Source organism: Malus sylvestris, chromosome 15, assembly GCF_916048215.2.
Source record: "Malus sylvestris chromosome 15, drMalSylv7.2, whole genome shotgun sequence".
Lineage (NCBI taxonomy): Eukaryota > Viridiplantae > Streptophyta > Magnoliopsida > Rosales > Rosaceae > Malus > Malus sylvestris.
The window spans coordinates 27,059,189-27,080,008 of NC_062274.1; the positions used below are offsets into that span (position 1 = coordinate 27,059,189).

The following is a 20,820-nucleotide window of genomic DNA, read 5'->3' on the forward strand; positions in this document are numbered from 1 at the left end:
GTATGATGATGTTTATTATTCTAGTTTGGCTATGGTACTGTTTGAGCCTTGGTATAGAAATTTTTACGCACGGAACATGCTTTACAGACGAGTATTGCTAACAGGTAATCGAATGATCGAGATTAAGATGTAGCAAATTGTGAGCTATTGACAATGTCGCCTGATAGGGTAGTGCGTGAGCGCGATCGAGGTGTTAATATGATGATTTGTGCGTATTTCCAATGAGGGGTAAGATGGTAATATTGCATCCTCAAGAATTATTTGCTTGCTTATTGTGACAACAATGAGTTGTTGGTATTGCGAGCTGTAGACCGTAATATCGATAATTTATTTGTTGGATTCGTTAAGCAAGTGGACAATAAGGCTATTTACGTTAGTTTATTCATTTATTGTTTGGGCTTGATCCAAGGATACTGCACTTATTCTCGAAGTACATGATGCTACAAGTGCGTAGGTGACATTTTTCTATGTTCAGTTTTTATTTCAGTACAACTATCTTGATTCTATTTTATTGTATATACGTATTTTGATGTTATGTTTTTATATATCTATTTTTGACCTTATGTTTTTATAAAATATTATATTATAGTATTGTGCTGAAGGAGAAGGAAAGTATGAGGTTGGAGGCATAAAAGTGGAATCATTGCACACCGATCGCGAATGAATGGCATTCTCTTTTCTGCAACCGCTCTAGCTTGAATTCTTCTTTATATATTCTCTTTTTGTCTTGAGTATATTATTTTTAACAACTTATTTCAAATTTTAGGGATGAATTTTTTTTTAAAGTGCGTAGATTGTGACAACCTGTCCCTACTTTTATGATGTTATTAATTTTAAAAGAGTGAATTGATGAAAATACCCCTAGAGGTGAGATTGTTGACTTTTGTTTATCATCATTTTGTGAAGTGGATGATCCACTATTTTACTGTATTCTTGAAGTATTTGACGATACGAATACATAGGCATAAGCGGAAACGAATTTGGAGCTACAATGAAGATTTTACAGAACTACGAAACATGATGGGCGATTTGGTAATTTCATATTTAGAGATATTTTGTGTCTTGTTTTGTGAGCCATGTGGGGCCTCCACCCTACTTTTCCCTTGCTCATGTGTCCCCTTTTAGACCTTTGGGACCTATCTTTTGCTGCCACTTCACATTGTCTCTCTCGACCTTCTCTTCCTTCAAACTTTCCCTTTCTCTCATCTTTTCCGGTTCTCTCTCACTCTAACTCTCCATCGAACCCACACCATGAGACTGTAACCACCAGCGTCTAGGCCAGTGACCACCTAACCCTTACCAGTTCTCCCTCTTCTCTTCATCTCAAACCTTGAGGCCATTTCTCTTCTCCATGCATTCACTGCACATATGCACTCAAAACATGATGCATCCACCACTGACACCGACAAGATGTTGCAAATTTTCGGTGAAGGTGAGTCGGAAATACCTTGGGATGAATATCTCTAGTTGTTTAGTGTAAATCTAAGTGTGATAAGTGATTTTGGGTAGGTTTTGTGACATAAATAATTTGGGAAAACTATTTCCCAGTTTTTCGACGAATGACTCGTGTGTTGCAGGCCTTTTCTGGCCATTTTCCATCCACAATGGAGAACCAAAATAGTATAATTCGAATCCTTACCCTCCTAGCTTCATTTTGGTATTTAAATGGTGAGTTATGGTTAAGATTTGAGCTTGATTGGAGCTCAGTAAGTTATCCCGACCAACCAGCCTAGAAACTGGTGACCGCGACCACGACAGGGACCAAACCCATGACCCTTTAATCCTAACCAGATCCATAGACCAGATCCGACCCGACCTAAACCTGAATACGACCCCAGATCATTTTCTGATTTGGAGGGAATATTCTGTTAACCTTTCAATTAACTTTAACAGAATATTCCATCTAAGAATGGAATATTCTGTTAAAGTTAACTGTTTACCGTTAGTTGACTTTTCTTGACTTTTTGTTTTCAAGATGCGAGTGCATGAAGGCTAGTATAATTATAGTATGGTAATTGGCCCACGTTTCTTATAGGCCAAACTCAAACTTTAGCCTATAAGAAAGAAAAAACTCATATGAGAAGTTTGCAACATTGTTCCATTGTTATAAATCGGCAAAAGTGAGAAAGATAATCTTTGCTAAAGACAAGAGTGAAGTGGGTGCAACATATCACACTATTTATTTTTGTATCTATGACACAAAAGGATTAAAGGTAAAGAAGGGAAGGAAGGGATATTGATCTTATTGCTTTCACTTCTTTTCTTTACTGTGTGTTGTGATCGTACACGGAATGCTACTTATATAGAGCCATATTCTTGAAGAAACATAAAAGTGAAATGAGTACATCTTGAAAAACATCATACAACAACAACAATGCTACTATTTCTAAGTCTTCCTCACTTTTCATCTTTGGTTAAAACATGTAGGCATTCATTCCCACAACTTTTACAACACTCCCCATGGATGCCTACATATCAACATCAGTTGCCAAGTTAAAACCTTGCTCAGAAAAACCCAGTGGGAAAAACTGTAGCAAAGGAAAAAAAAGTACAACTTTGTTTAGATTATTGATATAGTGTTAAGTATGCCTATGTTGCAACCTAGTGGAAAAAATCCTAGTCGAAGGAAAAATAGTATAACATGCATGTATCATGAATGCTCCCCCTGATATGCATTTCCCTCTGATTCCGCATTCTTCAAATTTAACTGATTGGTGAGCCGATGTAATCCAATACCATGCACTAACTTCTGAAACATGCACTTTGGTAGAGATTTGGTTAATAAGTCTGCCAGATTTTTATTGGAACAAATTTGTCTGACCTCATTAACTTTAGCCTTTTGAAGCTCATGTGCACTGAAAAACTTTGGAGATATATGTTTAGTCTTATTGCCCTTGATGAATCCTTTCTTTATTTGGGCAACACACGCTACATTATCTTCATGAATGATAGCTGGAGTGTATATCTTAGAAGGTAGATCACATGAATTCCAGATGTGGTGGATCATTGATCTTAACCAAGAACATTCACGACTGGCTTCATGTAAAGCAAGTATTTCCTAGTGATTGGAAGATGCAGCAACTAATGTTTGCTTTGTTGAGCGCCATGAAATTGTTGTATTTCCATAATTGAACACATATCCATTTTATGAGCGGGCTTTATGCAGATCAAAGAGAAAACCATCATCTGCATATCCAACAAGGCTTTGGTCATTTATGGATTTCTTGGAGTAGACTAGACCTATGTATGTTGTCTCACGAAGGTATCGTAAAACATCTTTGACTCTCTTCAAATGACAAATTGTTGGAGCAGAGCTATACCTTGCTAACAAGTTAACTAAAATAGCTATATCTGGTATAGTACATTGTGTTAAATACAATAAAGCATCTATTGCACTCAGATATGGTACTTCTGGACCAAAGACCATTTCATCATCTTTTTTTGGATGAAATTGATCTTTCTTAATGTCCAGAAAATGAATGACTATTGGCGTGCTGAGTGAATAAGCCTTATCCATGCAAATCACTTTAGGATTTTTTTCAATGTAAGCTGATTAAGGGACCAAAATTCCATTAACACAATGCTCAATCTGCAGGCCGAGACAATATTTTGTTTCTCCCAAGGTCTTTCATTTCAAATTCCTTTTTCATATATTCAACAATTTTATTGAGCTCTTTAGGGGTTCCAACTAAGTTCATATTATCTGCATATCCTGCCACTATAGCAAATCCAGAATTTGATTTCTTAATGAACACACAAGGGCAAATGATATTGTTGGTATATCCTTCTTTGATTATTGATTAAATACTCACTGAGACAATTATACCACATTCGTCTTAATTTAATTGAGAGTGTTGATGCACAAAACCGGAGGTCTTGGAACAACGTAAACCCGACCGTGAATCTGCAAGAAAGTAAATAACACAAGATGTATCGTGGTTCACCCCAATGTTTGGGCTACGTCCACACTGATATTGTATTTCTCTAAGAGGTGTTGGGAGTGAGGGAGAAAGCTTCTGAGAGTGAGATAACTTTTCCCATGGCCTAAGAAAATGGCATCCCCTAATGAGGAAAGTGAGGAGTCCTTTTATAGAATAAGGGCTCCTTACTTATTACATATTTGCCCATTCCTTTATTACATAATTACATTTAAGTCCCCCGAGTATTTGTATGAGATCTAAATACGGAGGCCCTAGGAATGGTACAAACAGTAGTCTCCCAAGTCTTCAGTCAAGAAAGTCTTTTAGCTAGAGACTTGAAATTCAGTCCATGTGTGGGCCGAAGTAACTAGATGTTGTCTAGAATTGATACTCGATATGAGGTGGTGCCCAATCTGAAATGATGCTCAACTAGAAGTAGCACATGTTGCGAGGTTGAGAGGCTGCTCGGCTTGTGGCTTATGTTGCCTTGGTTGGCTCGCTGAATGTGAGGGAGTCCTTTTATAGAATAAGGGATTGTTCCTCAATACATGAATTATGGGCTAGAGTTGATGCTCGCGGCGAAGCGGTTGCTCAGTAGACAGCGATACTCTCTAATGATGGTGAGGGAGTCCCTTTTATAGAATAAGAGATCGCTCCTCAGTACATGAATAATGGGTTAGGAGTGATGCTCGCGGCAAGGTAGTTGCTCAGCTAGTGGCGATGCTCTCTAATGAAGATGAGGGAGTCCCTTTTATAAAATAAGGGCTCGCTTCTCAATACATGAATAATGAGTGCTCTCTAAAGAAAGTGAGGGAGTCCCTTTTATAGAATAAGGGTTCGCTCCTCAATACATAAATAATGGGCTAAGTCCCCCAAGTATTTTTCATGAGGCCCAGTTGAGGCCCAATATATGGTATATAATGTAGTCCCCCAAGTCTTCGGTCAATAGAGTCTGTTGGCTAGAGACTTCAAATTGAATCCATGTATGGGCCGAAGTGGCGGTTGTTTGGATGCGGTATTTGTATACCCTGCACTGAAACTTTGTAGGTGAAGCTTTGCAAGTGAAGCTTTTGAAGCTAGAGCTCTGTAAATGAAGCTTTTAAAGCTAGAGTCTTTTATAAATGAAGCTTTTGAAGCTAAAGCTCTGTACATGAAGCTTTTGAAGCTGGAGCTCTGTAAATGAAGCTTTTGAAGCTAAAGCTTTTGTAAATAGCTTTTGTAAATAGCTTTTGAAGCTAGAGCTTTTGTAAATGAAGCTTTCGAAGCTAGAGCTCTATATATGAAGCTTTTGAAGCTGATTGACATGAGTGATGCTCATGAATGTTTATGTATGATTGATATGAGTGATGTTCATGAATGTTTATGTATGATTAACATGAGTAATGCTCATGTATAATTTGAAATACTGGGCGTACTTTTAATCACCTAGTTGGTGATAATAGCGGCAGGCTGCCAAATAATTTGGAGTACTGGGTGTACTTTTGATCACCTAGTTGGCAATAATAGCGGTGGGGTGCTGTTTGGAGTACTGGGCGTACTTTTAATCACCTGATTGGCGATAATAGCGATGGGGTGCTGAATAATTTTTGTAGTACTGTGAGTACTTTTGGTCACCTGGTTGGTGCTATTTTGGGCTTATGGGCCTTCGCCCTCCACCCAACATTCCAACCCATTTATTTTGGGCTTTGCCGTGTCTTTTTTATTACCCTCTGATGGGGTTTATACAGATGTCTCGGAAAGATAAGAAAAATAAATTACATCATTCAAAAATAAATCCAACCCTCTACTCAATGGGTCACACCCATAATGTTTGCTTTTTTTTATTTTTTTTTTTGCTTTCTACTTTGCTTTTGCTTTTGTGGGAGTGGTTGAGCTGTCTGAGGGATAAATGCATGCTTTTTCTTTTCACTTGCAGACATAGTCACATGCAGCCTTTCTTTTTCACTTTCTTTTCCTTTTTCTTTAACATCATTGTCTGTGAAGAGTGGGAACATGCACTCCTTCATGATGAGAGTGTGGGTGTTGGAAATGTGCCCTAAAACCAATCATATGATGATACTTTACGGACATTTCACATGTTAAACTAATCTAGTTTAATATCAAGGGCAAAGATTATTGTTTGAGCCGTCTCATATAAATGTTATACGCTTAAACGATAAGTCCAAGGAATATGTGATTGGGAGAATGCGATCTAAAGAAGTTAGATTCATGAGACCATTCTTTCGTAGACACATCCTAAACGTTCCTGATCATAGGATTGCCAATTGGGCATTGACAGTCCGTTAAGATCAGTACATGCTGTGTCTTCTCTCAGGGAAAGTGACTAGTCTCGAGTCATTGGTGTGTGTGACATCAAGACAAGTACGTAGGTGCTCAATAGAGAATGAGTTCACTGAAAACGATCAACAAAGAGTTCTCATATTCATGTCACATGAGAACTCATGGTTGGGATAATGCAAAGTAGTCCTTTGACCTGAGGCATCATAGTTGTCTTATGGTTAGGTACTTGATCTTTGATTATGTCAAAGTCACCCCATCCGCGGATGTCCATAGCATCGTCGGGGTTAAGCCACTTAGCCATGGAGGTAAGTGAATGCGCAACAAGGGATCTTTAACCTTCAAACCGTTTGGGGGAGAATACTCTATGATATGATTAAGAATCTCTGGCCAGAGTATGAATGAGATTTAGGAAGTCGTTCCAAATCACATTCAAGGTAAGCATATAAGCACACGAATCACATTGGATAGTAAACATGAATAAACTATCAAACCAAACAATGTGGTCAAGAGTATTGTATTAGAGAAAGACCGTATTGCATTTGTAATCCTAAACTGAATAGGTTCTCCACCTCTTCTGATTAGTTTGGGTAACCATGATATGCTGCTAGGTGTCACTCATGGTTTGTGGAAGCCCTAAACGTGTATAATCACTAAAGGGAGAATTGAAAGTAAGTTTCAATTCATAATCGATTTCAAATGGTTTTAATCGCCCACTGCCTCGCTAAAAGGAACCTAATGGATCGTATACCGTGTAAGGTGGAGATTGAAGAAACAATGGAGATGAGTAAGAATAATTAAATGGTTTAATTTTTTATGGCAAAGATTAATTAATATGTTAATTAATCAAACGAATAAGTTCGTTAAAGACCTCGGGATAGTTTTGGACCTTAAAGCCCAATGGGCTTCGAACGTCAAGCTCATTGACTTAAGTTGTATGACAACTTAATGAATAATGATTCACAAAGGCCCAATTAGCCCAATAATACCCTAAGGCCGGCCATTTAGAGATTGAGTGAGTTTTGGACTTATTTACATGTTTGCCACTCCAATGAATTAAGGTATAAATATGACTTTATAGCCAAAATTCATTTAGGGTTTTCTTTTGGGGAAAAGATGAGAACATAAGCTCTCATTTCTCTCTAAAGTGGCCGGCCTCCTTGGAGGGTTTAGCTAGCAATCCTACTACTCCAAGATCACTCATTTCTTCTCCAATCTAACCTTGGTGAAGAGACTTAGAGGTTTTCAATTTTGGGAACTTGGAGAACCATTTCATCCATCCAAATCCATAGATCTATGATGCAAGGAATGAAGGCCCTCTCTTTGGGTGATTAGCCTTTGCTTGTGCAAAGAGGAATCTACAAAGGTAAAATTTCTCAACTAACAAATGTTGTTTTAAGTTGAGTCAAGGTTTACCAATCTACTAGGCTTTGAATTTAATGGGTAATGTTTTGTTTTGAGTGCATGCAAGCATGATTCCGCCTTTAATTTGTTAATTGCATGCTATAGATGTTGCTCAAATGAACATGTTTTTCACAAAATCTCATTCAGTGGGCATCTTCTTTGGTCCGACACCACCTATTTGCTTTGCAAGGTTATCTTTTGCTTTTCTTGATTTCTCCGCTCCTTCTCTGCCCACCCATGTTCCCCATAGCTAACTCCAATGCATAATCATCTCTTTCAATTAGTCCCCGAGCAAAATATCTGCCAAACTGAAGCCAGCATATCTCATCCTCCTCTTGCGTTTCTACTTCAAGATCAGATGACGGATAACCCATACAGAGAAGTGCATAGCCCTTTGATTTCAATTCGGTAGAAATTCCTAGTGCCTTAAGCTATCTGAGTTCTCCAGATTTTACGCGTACTGCACCACTGGTATAATAATCATCAGGCATGGCATAGGAGGCGACGAGTTTCGGCGACTTCTCAACCTCAACAAGGCACATACGGCAGGACACCATTTGAATAGGAAAATCAAACCATAAACTGGCCTCAGATTGTTCAGAGAATTGAGGTCCAATGAATACAGTTCCTCAACCTGCACGCCTTTTACTTGCATCTGCTGAATAAGTTCAGTGAACACCCTTGGGTCGGACTCAATCGTGCACCAGGACATGATGAAAAACAATTAATCAGAAACCGACACGACGTCGTCTGCCTCCATTCACCGGCTGAGGTGACATCATACGAGCCGGTACTCTCAGTGGAAGTCGGTCACCTTGGTCAACTTGCCATGTGCACCAGAATTTGCCGTAAGTTTTGGCCAAATTCTGGATCTGACGAGTGGTTGAGGCAAGTGACGTAATGGTGGGTCTCAATCTGACAAGTCATGTCGTGGTTGTAGAGTGCAAAAGTGCACACGTGCTAGCTCATCTGTTTCACTAGCTTGAGGGACTGCATCATCTCAACGCCCTTGTCCAGGACGTGCTGTCTCATCATCATCGGCTTCCTCGGAGGCGTTGGCTGATCTCCCGGCCTGAAGGCGAGGTTCGGAGTCGGCGTCTTGTCACTTGAAACCATCTCAAAACGACGTTGTGTCTTGCTTCTGATCTCTCTGAAAGATGTGGGCGATGACGAGATCAATAAAACAAAGAAGGATGAGTGGTTAAGATTTCAACAGATGGATCATTTGGATGTTGCTTTTACAAGAATAGATAGGGAGGGAAGAGCACGAGTGTTGGAATTTGGATCTTTTTTGTTTCTGGGTTTTTGCAGATTTTGCAGATTCACGGCTGAAGTGAAAAAATGAAAGAGAACCAACACAACTTTTCTTATCGTTTCCCACAGACGGCGCCAAATGTTGATGCACAAAACCGAAAGTCTTAGAACAACGTAAACCCGACCGTGAATTTGCAAGAAAGTAAATAACACAAGATGTACTGTGGTTCACCCCAATGTTTGGGCTACGTCCACACTGATATTGTATTTCTCTGATAGGTGTGGGGAGTGAGGGAGAGAGCTTCTGAGAGTGAGAGAACTCTTCCCATGGCCTAAGAAAATGACCTCCCCTAATGAAGAGAGTGAGGAGTCCTTTTATAGAATAAGGGCTCCTCACTTAGTACATATTTGCCCCTTCCTTTATTACATAATTACATTTAAGTCCCCCGAGTATTTGTATGAGATATAAATACAGAGGCCCTAAGTATGGTACAAACATACTGCACCACTCTCATTGAAACAATATAACGTAGGATGGGCGATTATATGCAGTGCATGGTGGGCGATTATACCGCACCACCTAAAATTGCAATAAAATTAAATCTGTAGTTTGAGATGGGCGATTGTACCGCACCATCTACAATCGCAATAAAATTTATATAAATAAACACTAGGTTAGTAATCAGGAGCTACACCAAATAAGAAATAAAAAAATATAAGTAATTTTTATATTGAGAACTAGAAGAAGGCATGATGCTAGCAGATCTTGGTGAAGGTACATCAAGCAAGTGAGGCAGAGGAGGAAGAAGAATAGTAAGATCCTTGGAGGAAGCATTTTCGACGAAGGGAAATGAGAATTAGTTAGGGTTAAAGAGTCATGTTGTTAATGTGTTATAAATAGGCAAAAGTGAAAGAGAAACCTTTGCTAGAGACAGGAGTGAAACGGGTGCAATGTATCACACTGTTTATTTTCGTAACACTGATACAAAAGAATTATAGGTAAATAAGGGAAGGACAAGATATTGATCTTATTGCCTTCACTTCTTTTCTTTTCTGTGTGTTGTGATCATACACGGAATGCTCTTATATAGAGCCATATTCGTGAAGAATCATAAAAGTGAAATGAATGCATCTTAAAAAATATCATACAATAACAACAATGCTACTATTCTTAAGTCTTCCTCAGTTTTCATCTTTAGCTAAAACATGTGGGCATTCATTCCCACAACTTTTACAACACCATTGTGCCTCTTGGCACTCTGTTTTTTCATAACTTAACCTATTAATTCATATAGGAATTAAATTATGTATTCAAATAAAAATTGTTGTTTGAGTTGTGACTATTCTTAATTAAGATTATGACTATTTAATCCAAATTGAAATGATGTGACTGTTTTTACACAACGATATATTACACTAATGGGTGTAGGGAATAAATTGGTATCAAACTCTCACTTACAATACATGCCCTTGAAAAACAGTCTCTTTATGTTGCATAAGAGTCAAGTTTGGTTTGTTGATTTTTATGGAAATGAACATAAGCAAAACATCTAACAATTCATGGAGAAAGCAATAAATCATATGGCAAGGGGCCATAAGTAGAAATAATCTTCAATGGAGGCTGGAATTTTCAAGACCTTACACTAGTAAAAAAAAAAAAACCTTGTGCAACGAAACACACATCGTTGTCACATCCTGACCCGGGCTCCACCACGTCCCAGGCTCAACTCTACCGTAGCACGATATTGTCCGCTTTGGGCCCTGACCACGCCCTCACGGTTTTATTTCTGGGAACTCACGTGAGCAGAACTTCCCAGTGGGTCACCCATCATGGGACTCCGCCGTAGCATGATATTATCTGTTTTAGGTCCTGACCACGCCCTCATGGTTTTGTTTCTGGGAACTCACGCGAGCACTTCCTAGTGGGTCACCCATCATGGGATTACTCTCGCGCGAACTCGCTTAACTTCGGAGTTCCGATTGAACCTGAAGCTAGTGAGCACCCAAAAGGCCTCGTGCTAGGTAGAGATGGGAATATACATATAAGGCTTAGAGGATCCACTCCCCTGGACGATGTGGGATGTTACATCGTCGCTCAAAGCACTTTACACTGCGACAAAACAAACATCATCGCGTCAAGTTACTTTACGCCATAAAATTTTAAACTTCGTCGCGCACAACCTTTACAAAAATAAAAATTTATTTTTTTAAAACCTTTGCACGACGAAATCCAAGTATTTCGTCGCCTAAAGCCAAAAATGGGAGGCGGGATTTTTTTTTTATAAATATTTTTAAAGACTTTGCGCGACCAACACTTCATCACGCAAAACCCTAAAAATTTGGGCGGGCGCCAAAAATGGGACGCACTATCTCATCTCTATCTCTTCTCTATCTCTCACTCTCACTCACTATCTCATCTCTCTCACTATCTCCTCTAACTCTCTCACACTCACTCATCCCTCTCATTCTCACTCACTCTCAATCTTGCTAAAAGGTATTTTCTTCCCAAATTTTAATTTTTTTTCATTAATATGTGTTTTTGGAGTTAATTAATTGGGTTTGGTGTGGGGTGGAGTTTGGGGTATGCCAATTTTAGGGGAGATTATGCCCATTTTTTGGTATTATTTTATGTTGTTTTTTTGTTATTTGACCATGTTTGTTTTGTTTGTAGGGAATTATCGAGACTTTGACAGTGAAAGTTGAGGATTATGATATTATTGGACCATATCCCCTGCCACTACCACCACAATAGACTTGTATAGGATTTTATTATTGTACTTTGTTAATTTATGTGTACATTTTAAATATATTATATATATTGGATAATTTGATCACTATTTTTCATATGTAATTTTATTTTGAATATATCAATTTAAATTAAAGTTATTAAAAAAATAAAGTCATACAATTAAATTAAATTAAAAAAAGTAAAAATTTGAAAGATCTTGAGCTACTAAATATTTCGTCGCGCAAACAATTAATATAATTAAATTAAAAAAATAAAAAAGTCAAAAACATCGCCCATCAAAATATTTTGTTTTGCAAAATATTAAATTAATTTAATTAAAAAATTAAAAACCAAAAATCTTTGTGCAACGAAATATTTTGTCTCGCAAAGTACCTTCGCACGACGAAGATTAATTTTTGTCATGCAAACCCTATTGTCACAAGCTTTGTGCGACGAAAGCGACAAAAATTTCATCGTGCAAGGTTTTGAGCAACGAAATCATACTTTGCGCAACAGATTTATTCTGTCGCGCAAAGTGTTTTTTGTAGTAGTGTTAGAGGGATTCAACAAATAAACAACAGTAACGATATTATCATTCCAATAACTACAAGAAGCACAACAAGTGAAGAATGTGCAATTTCAAGAAAAATCATGATTTACATACTCTCCACCATTATCAGAATGCAAGACTCTTGTTGTAGTAGAAAACTGAGTCTGAATCATTTTACAAAAATTATGCAACACCTTAAATATGTTTATTCCTGGCACTGATGAATCACACGATGGTGGTCAGGGGGAGGCTGAAATGCTTTTGTGATCATCCCGGCCCCTGAAGGATGGACTATCGTGGCGAAGCCACCAGTTGGTCCCCTTTTTATTATAAAAAATAAAAATAAAATAAATAAAGACCTTATTCTTGGTTTGCAACACGTATAACCATGTCATCAGTGTGCAACCATCCACGAACGTCACAAACCATCAAAACCCAAAAGCAGTAGGTATAGGAAAATGTCCCCAATATCAGAATGAACGAGAGCAAAAAGCGTGTTGGTTTTATTTGTACTTAATCGAAAAGATACATGGGCAAGTGACCCTCTACCAGAGTTGTGGAAAGTATTGTTGCCTTTGCACCATGACCCTCCCTAATCTAACAAATCTTTTTTTTTAAAGGGAACTTTCATGAAAAAGGCTTGGGCTAAGTTTATTTTAATAAAACACCATGCTGTAACTTTATTTAATTAAAAAGACTTAAATTTTAATGAAAAATCCTTAAATTTTAATAAAAATGACAAAAGAACTTAAATTTTAATGAAAATACATAATTTTAATATTTAAAAAAAAAACTGATGCGTGGACCCACGCGTCCTTACACAAACTGTTTATGAAACTTAAGGCACTATTTATGAAACTTACTACACTGTTTATAAAAACTTACGACACTGTTTATGAAACTTAATGGTTCTACATTCTTCTCTCTTCTCTTCTTGAATTTTCTTGGCACATTTTCACCTTCCAAACACATTTTCTTCTTCTAATTTTCTTCAATACTCATCAAATTATCTCTTCAATTTCTTAACTTTCTACACCAATTACTTAATTTTCTTCTATTGTCCCCCCATATGCAGCTTTCTCTTCTCCTCCACCAAATGCAAATGTTGTGCCCTACAAACACAACACTTTTAATAATAAAAAAAGTTGGGCACAATGGGGTGAGGTACAAGGAGTGCCTCAAGAACCATGCAGCAGTCATAGGAGGGACTGCTACGGATGGTTGTGGCGAATTCATGCCCAATGGAGAAGAGGGCACAATCAAAGCCCTCAAAGGCCTCAACCGATATGCCTGCAACTGCCATAGAAAAGAAGTTGAAGGTGAGCAGCATCAACAACTTTCCTTTTGGGATCATAATTTCCATCATACCATCAACAAGGCCGTTGGAGTTGGGAGCAGGAAAATCTTATTAAATCATGCAGGAGGAGGAGGACATCACAAGAGTTTACTAGCACTACCCCAATACCCCACCAACACAAGATGATAATGTTTAACTACAACAAGGGGATGTGATTGATAGGGTCTATCCCTTCAGATCAGTTTGATGAGCAGGAAGATCATCATCATTATCGTCACGATGGTGGATCACATATTGACACAGGTGTATGGAAATTGCAGGCTTTGTTGATCTTCAACTTCATTTGCTTAAATCAATAGGACTTTGAGGTCTGTTTGGATGTTCGGAACTTGGAGATTGAAATAGAGTTGAATTCTAAGAGATTTGAAGAGAGATGGACCTTTGATTGGAAAAAGACTACCAACTAACAGTTTGAAAAAATCCTTCCTCATATTGTTCTTCTCTGTATGTGGTGGATCATGTATTGACAAAGGTGCAGGGCGTGCACGTGCTTTTGCTAGGTATTTTTTTATTTTTTTTCTTTCTCTAGTTTTTATCATTAAATAAAGTTAGTGGGTGGTTTTTTGTTAAAACTCAAGTTTTTGAAGACATTTTCATTAGTTTTCCTAAAAAAAATTAGAAACGATACACGGTGAGTCTTATAGCATGCGCCGCATGATATTCTTGTACAAGATTATATTTTTCGTGCTCATGCTTGGTTTGGGCCGAGTTGTTCACCTCAACAAAAAGGCCCTCTTTCGCAATCAACTAAGTACGACAAGGCCCTATTTTGTAAGCCCAATACCTTCTCAACCGTCAAGCGTTCCCTCTGATAAACGCAGTCGAAGGCCTTCCCGCGGTTTCGTCAACACTCTTGAGCCGCCGTCGAGTTGCATTGTCGTCGCCATCCGCTGGTAAGTTTCAGGATTCATGAAAATTTTCCATTTTTCTTTTGTTTTAAATTTTCGGTGCAAATTTTGGTATCGTACCTGTTTCTTGACGGTTTAGGGTTTATATAAAACCTTCAAAGTTGTGCTAAGTTTTCATTGTTTTCTCTATCAACGTATGCAATTTGATAACTTTGATTATCCCGTGTTCTTTTAGGACGAAAGCTCATATGGCAGATACCTTAATTATTTTCGTGTTTGAATTATGAAACTTTGGATGCGAACTGAAATCTTGCAGAAGGAAATTTGATATGAACTGTAAACTTGCTGCACTTGAAAGTGTAATATTTGATTTGATGAATTGGTTCTGAGAATCGAGCTTAAATTCGGATGTAGTAAGGGTCTTTTTGTTTCAATCCCTTGAGCTTAACTATGTTATGAGCCATATTTCCCTGCTAAATATGGATCCAAAGTTTTCCAAGTCGAACCCCTCATCTTCAAGGAGGCTATATTTCCTCTAGCCTAGGGTGGGAAATACAACTCCGCTAGTGGTACCCACGGTTATTCGTCCATTTAAACTTATGGTTACAGTTATAGATAATCGTTTAAACAAATACATGATTATGACTAAAACTGTTTCCCGTAAAATATAACTGGGTGATTACTGATTATAGGTGTTAATCGCGGCTATCCATTTAACCATTTGTTTTATTCGTAAACTTCTAATAAATAAAAATTAAAAACTTTTCAACGTTGCTCTTCTTTCTCATCTCTGCTTGTTCTGAAAGCTTCCGGACCGCTGTAATTCAATCTCTTCCCCTCATGCAATCTCATTCTCAAATTAGGTTTTGCTCCACTGTATGTTTTTCCTCAATTTCACAGCTTTTAATGGCGGATTGGTAGATTTGGTTCATGTTTTTGGATCTCGACTTTCTGCTCGCTCTCTTGTCAATCAATCAGCCCAGACTTTCTCAGATTTGACAAAAAAAAAAAAAAAATGATTTTCATCTTGTTAAACAAACCCCTCCTGCTTATATTCCGGTAGCTCATGAATTTCTACATCTTCTACCATCAAGGTAACCTTAGCGGCTCATAATTCTTCATGGTAAGTCAGAATAGGGAACCATAAATGTATGGAAGCATACCCTAGCAGTAAGAATTAGGAATTTCCTAGTTTTACTACTAAAATAGTTGGAGCATGCAGTTGTATGGTCGTGTTAAATTTTCAGTTGAAATCAAAATACATACGCTGATACACGAATCAGATGGCTAGAAAATTATTGTACAGATTTTGAATGCACTCTGGCATTATATCTTCTTCTGTTTCTCACAGCTTTAGAATTCGACACTTAAATCACTATAGATATTGAACAGACTTTCATATTGGTGAACGGTATTGTTTGGTTTCTTTTCTTTCATTATTTTGTTTTGCATCTTTCTGTACTGCAGGCTGGCTCCGCTCCTGCTTGGTTTCTCCGATTAATTTATTTGACAGTAACAGAAAATCTTTGTTTTTTGTTGACTAATAGAAACTCTTTGTTTCTCAGTGATGATTTGACCGTGAACCCTAGTGTTAGCTCTGTCCTGAGCACGCATTAGCAACTAGGATTTCAGATTTTGAACGTGAACCCTAGTGTCAGCTCTTTTGTGGTATACATTTGGCTTATTGTGTAGATTTGGGTTGTAAATTCATTATAATTATTTAAGCCACTGTCAGCTTGTGAAATGGTGTTATAGTTTTTTTCTTTTGTGTTACTGCTGGATTTTATGCTTGAATTCGGTTTGAATCCATCTCTGATTCTCTTTTCTTTGCTTTAATTGATATTTGCAGGACAGAGCGGAAATACCTTGACTGAGTCCAACATAACACTAGACAAACGTACCCCAAGGATCCTAATCCTGAGCTCACATCAACAGCTAGTGTTTCAGATTATTAACATGGACCCTAGATACACAGGAGAGATATTGAAGTAAGATTTTCAACCAATTTTCTTCGTATGAAATTTAATTTTGATACGTTATCTTTTGTTTTTTGTAAGTTCATTTTGGTTTATTTTTGGTGTATAGGCATTTGGAGAAGCAAAACGAGCTCCTCACAGAAGCCAAAATATCAATGTCTGAGGAATTGCATCAACTGAAGGTTGTTTGTTCATATAGGAAATTATGATGTGCAATCTGCAGATTCTAGATGGTTCTAATTTAGTGTGCTGTTCAATCTGCAGGTAGAAGAGGAAATGCTGATGCGTAAGTTTTATGAGATTATGTCAGCTCATGGTAAAGTGAAAAGGGTACAATTCTTTCTTAGTTCTCTCGTTGTATGCTTCTGCTTACATGGGTTGTGTAGTTCTGGAATCTGGACCTATCATTTTAAGTTTTCTGAACTGTTTGCATAATTATGTTTTATATTTTCATAACCAAGGAGCCTGTAAAAAGGGTGAAAAAAGGAAGGGCTATCATGTGCCTATTCCGTGAATTAACCATGGCGATAGCCTCTGGTTACACATTGCTGTCTGGAGAGTGATCACAATTATTTAAGTGGAAATCTGTTTGATGCTGAAGTTTCTTACATATCAAAGAGCGACTTGACAAATTTAACTATTTTTTTTTTTTCCTTTGGGGATTATAAGAATGCATTGAAATGAAGTACAAATATATAAAAGAACCACTTTGGAGTGAGAAATAACTGATATAGGAAGGAAAAAGTATGATGAATCTGACTAGCAGCAACCTTTGATGCGTATAATTAAACGTTGGTAAAATTCGGTCCATGATTATACATGGTTGGTGAGAAAAGAACCCGCAGTTTTGTTCTTGTATTTAGGCATTTAGACCATTAGTTTGTTTGTTTTTTTCAATCCTGGCTGTTACTTCAATTTATGAAGTTCTTAACTTTTGGTTCGTCTGATTTGTGTGCGCTTTTGCAGAATGAAGATCGTGGTAAGGTTTCAGATGATGGTGAAATTGGAAGTTCCACAGCATTAGCCATAGCCAAAACAAGTAACGATGAGGATTGCCGATGACTTCAAGTTGTGTTTCTCATTGTCGAATGACTCTACATATAATTTTGAATATTGTACCCTTTTACTACTTAAGGGAAGTTTCGATCAACGTTTGATCATGTAAAGGATTGCACTTGGCTTATACAAGATGAAAGAATTGATGTGCACTGTTATGGCGTACGGGGGTGCACAGCTGTTTGAACATCCAGATTGGAAATTTCAAAATCCAACCGTCCAACACACTGATGCACATTCCATGCACTATAGCGTTGTAGAATTTTCGTGAGAAATAAATCACTCCATACAAAGTCGAACAACAGAAATCCGCAAGATTTCTTTCGGAATTAGCACTTGTCTTTCGGATCCTCGCACTTAAAAGGGGAGGATTACATATCAAAAGAAACCAGATATAACTACTTAGAACTAAATAATGCTAAAGTAAACTAGTAACAAAAACTGATGGCTGCAAAATTACAAGGTCACCTCAGAATACGATTTCCCAAAAATTCAAAACCCCGTCATAGAACAACAGCCACCAGTCTCAGTTTCCGCTCCGAACGCATTCAGGTGAGAACGAAGCGACATTGAAGATAACCTGCAATCGAAAAACAAAACTCCATATCAACAATCTTGCAGAAGAGGAACATTGGCAAACTAATCAAAATTCAAAAACTGGAAGACTTTTTTTACTTGGATCATTGTTGATCAGCATTGCAGTGCCATCGAAGCTGCAAGTCCCTCCGGTCCTCTTGTTCTTCTGCCAGTAGCTGTTGAAGGCATAGGAAGCATGTGCCACAACAGAATCAGGGTTGTAGCAGTTGCCATCTGGCATGATCTCCTTGCAGTCAGCATTGCCGTCTCCGCAGGCAAAGTCCATTGCCACCTGCAGAGTGTCTGAAGGAACGGTAGGCTTGGCCACACACCACAGCTTGTGCACCGCCATCTGAGGGGCCAGGGCAGGAGGCGGCACATGTGTCGGAATCGGATTGCGGCAGGGTGGAAATGTGGCAGGGGAAGGCGGAGGAGGAGGGGATTCATCAACAAAAGGAGGGTTTTCGGGGGCTGAGGAGAAAGACATATCTGGTGGAGAGGCTATTTGCGGTTGTGGTGGTGAGGCTGCTTGTGCCTCCGGGGAAGGCATTAGTGGCGGCGGAGGAAAGGCGGTTCGGGGTTGTGGGGAAGGCACTTGGAGTGGCGGAGAGGCCGTTTGGGGCTGTGGAGGATGAGGGTTTTTAGCCACATTGGCGGGGACTGAGAAACCAACGGAAGAGTGAAGCGGGGTTTCCGAGATTTCAGGCAACGGAGTCGGTCTCGCCGGAAAGGGGTCGGCAGAGAGCTTTCTGCCGCTGGGTTTTCTCTCTCCCGGGTTGTCGAGAACGACAGGAACATCGTCGGAGTTAAAGCTAACGCCGATAAAATCTTCAAGGCTTTCGGAGTGAGAAGACACAAACGTTGGAGATGCGCCCTTGATAAAATCTAGGACAGGCCTAATAAATTTCCCAAAAATATAGGAGCTTCTGTCGAAACAAGAAGGAGCGAAGGTGGCTGAGAGTTTGATGTGTTCCTGGAGGCCCCACCGTGTGAGGGAGTGGTGCAAGTTCTTGAGGGCTGGGAGGACGAGAGCGAGAGTGTTTTCTTGCTCTTTCCGGCAGAGAAGAGGGCCACCACCACCGCCGACGACAATGGCGGTGATGGAGATGGAAGGGTAGTGAGCGAGGACGTGGGTTTTAAGCCAAGTTTCTGCCTTCAAAATGCTGCTTGCCACCTCACTGAGATCTCCAGATTTTACAGAAACAATGGAGTCTTGCCTTTCACCTGCACAGAAAACAAAAACCCAGAGTTTTTTCAGAAAAATTAAAAATTAAAAACAAAAACCAAGAATTAAATAACACAATGAGAGATTTTTTGAAGTTTTTGAAGCTTCTGCTTACCAGAAACAAAAAACGAAAGGAGAAAAAGAAGATGAAAGAAGAACACCATCTTTTTCAACATTGTTGTAGTTGCAGAGCATCAACTCTCTCTCTCTCTCTCTCTCTCTCTCTCTCTAGTTTTACTTCTTGGAGCGAAGAGGTACTGTGGTAGTAATAGTACGAAAAACAAAGCGAAAAGACGAAGATGCCCAATAAAGAGTACAAAAAGCAACGAAAATTTGGCAAGAAGCTGTCAAAGCAGAGCATCCAATACGTTTGCCTAGGGAAGTTGGAAGGAGGGATAGCATTGTCCTTTTCTCTATGCGCACAGCACATTGGCATGGTCAAGAGTCCAAGACCCAACCAACAGAGTCGTCCTTGTCCGCTCTGTGCAGAATTACCCTCTGCAATTTTACATGTTTTATCTCGGAATATTGATGCTATACAGCACCATGGGAGATGTGACTACATTCATTCTACATTACTAACTTTGTTAAGGACACTTTCTTTTAGTGGATTCAACAATCTGAATCATTCAATTTTTGTATTTTCTTTCAAGGTTTATCTCTATAAAAGATTGAATAAACCGACAATTGTTTATTTGTTCGATTATCCATATTTGTATTTCAACTTTATTAGTAGGTCATGATTTTTTCACATTTTAGTGAATAAATATTGTTGGATTCAAATGATTTTTTTGTACAAGTAATCTTTTCGATCATGATTAAAAGATATAGATAATTCTGGTAGTTGAAACGCCTTATAAGATAGTCTCATAAAATCAAGGCCGACCTTGAGAATTTGGGGGCCCTAAGCGAGTCTTCAAAGTGGGCCCCTAGAGTTCTCTGACTCCCAACCCTTTGTACATTGACATGTGTGAAAAAAATTTACTAAATACATAAAAAGTCTATTTCTACATCAAATATCTTTAAAATTAATATTGAAAAAAGAAATATGTACAAACATTACTCAAATATTACTCGTCTTGCGTTTTTAGATGCAAATGCACTTATTAGGTTTATATAATCTAATTTTTCAACCAATTCAACTTATTAGTCCTTACTCAGTACGCCAAATTCCAATCATTTTTGTATTGTTACAATGTTACTTATTACATTCAATTAATGAATGAATGGTTGAATTACAGAGATAACATCTTACAGCTACGGAAAATACTAGAGTGAAGATGATAGTAATTTTCGTATACGCGTCTAGGCAGACGAGGCGGATTTGAATAATTTATTATATATTATATAAACTAATTAATTTGAACATTAAATAATGTCATTTTTCAAAAATGTGAGTTTTAGCCTTTTAGGTACATAATAAAGATATACGTGGTGTGATCTTAAAATAGGGTAATAAAATCCCATAAAAATAAATATAAATGTGATATTTAAGAGAGAAGCAAAAAAGTAAAAATAAGATGGTGGGCACTATTTAAAAGGGAGAAGACGTGCAGCTATAAAAAAAAGATAGTGGGATCATCTTAAGTAAAATCGTGCAATTAAAATGATGTTGGGAATAGGGTTGTCTTCTTCTTCGTGCAAGGCCA

General features: G+C 38.2%; 3 protein-coding genes and 1 pseudogene across 5 annotated transcripts; 1 reads left to right on the forward strand and 3 right to left on the reverse strand.

Annotated features, from left to right (window-relative positions):
- Positions 1 to 7,792: 7,792 nt before the first annotated feature.
- LOC126602873 (uncharacterized) lies at positions 7,793 to 8,313 on the reverse strand. The gene is made up of 2 exons (XM_050269710.1): positions 8,146 to 8,313; positions 7,793 to 7,993 (listed from the first exon to the last, which is right to left on the reverse strand). Exons 1-2 carry the CDS (start codon positions 8,311 to 8,313, stop codon positions 7,793 to 7,795), a joined length of 369 nt encoding a protein of 122 aa, XP_050125667.1.
- LOC126602874 (oil body-associated protein 2A-like) lies at positions 8,153 to 8,717 on the reverse strand (annotated as a pseudogene).
- Positions 8,718 to 14,215: 5,498 nt separating this feature from the next.
- LOC126605229 (uncharacterized) lies at positions 14,216 to 17,557 on the forward strand. 3 transcript variants are annotated; one of them, XM_050272600.1, is made up of 6 exons: positions 14,262 to 14,383; positions 15,904 to 16,006; positions 16,188 to 16,326; positions 16,424 to 16,496; positions 16,579 to 16,644; positions 17,281 to 17,557. In XM_050272600.1, exons 3-6 carry the CDS (start codon positions 16,295 to 16,297, stop codon positions 17,374 to 17,376), a joined length of 267 nt encoding a protein of 88 aa, XP_050128557.1. In that variant the 5' UTR covers positions 14,262 to 14,383; positions 15,904 to 16,006; positions 16,188 to 16,294; the 3' UTR covers positions 17,377 to 17,557. The 3 variants fall into 3 exon arrangements, with proteins under 3 accessions (XP_050128556.1, XP_050128557.1, XP_050128558.1); XM_050272599.1 differs by lacking the exon at positions 15,904 to 16,006 and having other exon boundaries at positions 14,216 to 14,383; XM_050272601.1 differs by lacking the exons at positions 14,262 to 14,383; positions 15,904 to 16,006 and adding an exon at positions 15,092 to 15,218 and having other exon boundaries at positions 16,193 to 16,326.
- Positions 17,558 to 17,664: 107 nt separating this feature from the next.
- On the reverse strand, positions 17,665 to 19,453 carry LOC126605228 (uncharacterized). The gene is made up of 3 exons (XM_050272598.1): positions 19,287 to 19,453; positions 18,046 to 19,170; positions 17,665 to 17,950 (listed from the first exon to the last, which is right to left on the reverse strand). The coding sequence occupies exons 1-3, from the start codon at positions 19,345 to 19,347 to the stop codon at positions 17,919 to 17,921; spliced, it is 1,218 nt and encodes a 405-aa protein (XP_050128555.1). The 5' UTR covers positions 19,348 to 19,453; the 3' UTR covers positions 17,665 to 17,918.
- Between the last annotated feature and the right edge of the window lie 1,367 nt (positions 19,454 to 20,820).

Excerpts from the sequence above, each read along its gene's own strand:
- LOC126602873 (XM_050269710.1), bottom strand. The coding sequence starts at position 8,313 with ATGTCCTGGTGCACGATTGAGTCCGACCCAAGGGTGTTCACTGAACTT. Across the intron at positions 7,994-8,145 it reads TATTCAAATGGTGTCCTGCC|GGCTATGCACTTCTCTGTAT; the intron begins GTATGTGCCTTG and ends TTGAAATCAAAG.
- LOC126605228 (XM_050272598.1), bottom strand. The coding sequence starts at position 19,347 with ATGTTGAAAAAGATGGTGTTCTTCTTTCATCTTCTTTTTCTCCTTTCG. Across the intron at positions 19,171-19,286 it reads CCTTTCGTTTTTTGTTTCTG|GTGAAAGGCAAGACTCCATT; the intron begins GTAAGCAGAAGC and ends TTTTCTGTGCAG. Across the intron at positions 17,951-18,045 it reads GCTGATCAACAATGATCCAA|GTTATCTTCAATGTCGCTTC; the intron begins GTAAAAAAAGTC and ends TTTCGATTGCAG.
- LOC126605229 (XM_050272599.1), top strand. The coding sequence starts at position 16,295 with ATGGACCCTAGATACACAGGAGAGATATTGAA. Across the intron at positions 16,497-16,578 it reads AGGAATTGCATCAACTGAAG|GTAGAAGAGGAAATGCTGAT; the intron begins GTTGTTTGTTCA and ends TTCAATCTGCAG. Across the intron at positions 16,645-17,280 it reads CTCATGGTAAAGTGAAAAGG|AATGAAGATCGTGGTAAGGT; the intron begins GTACAATTCTTT and ends GCGCTTTTGCAG.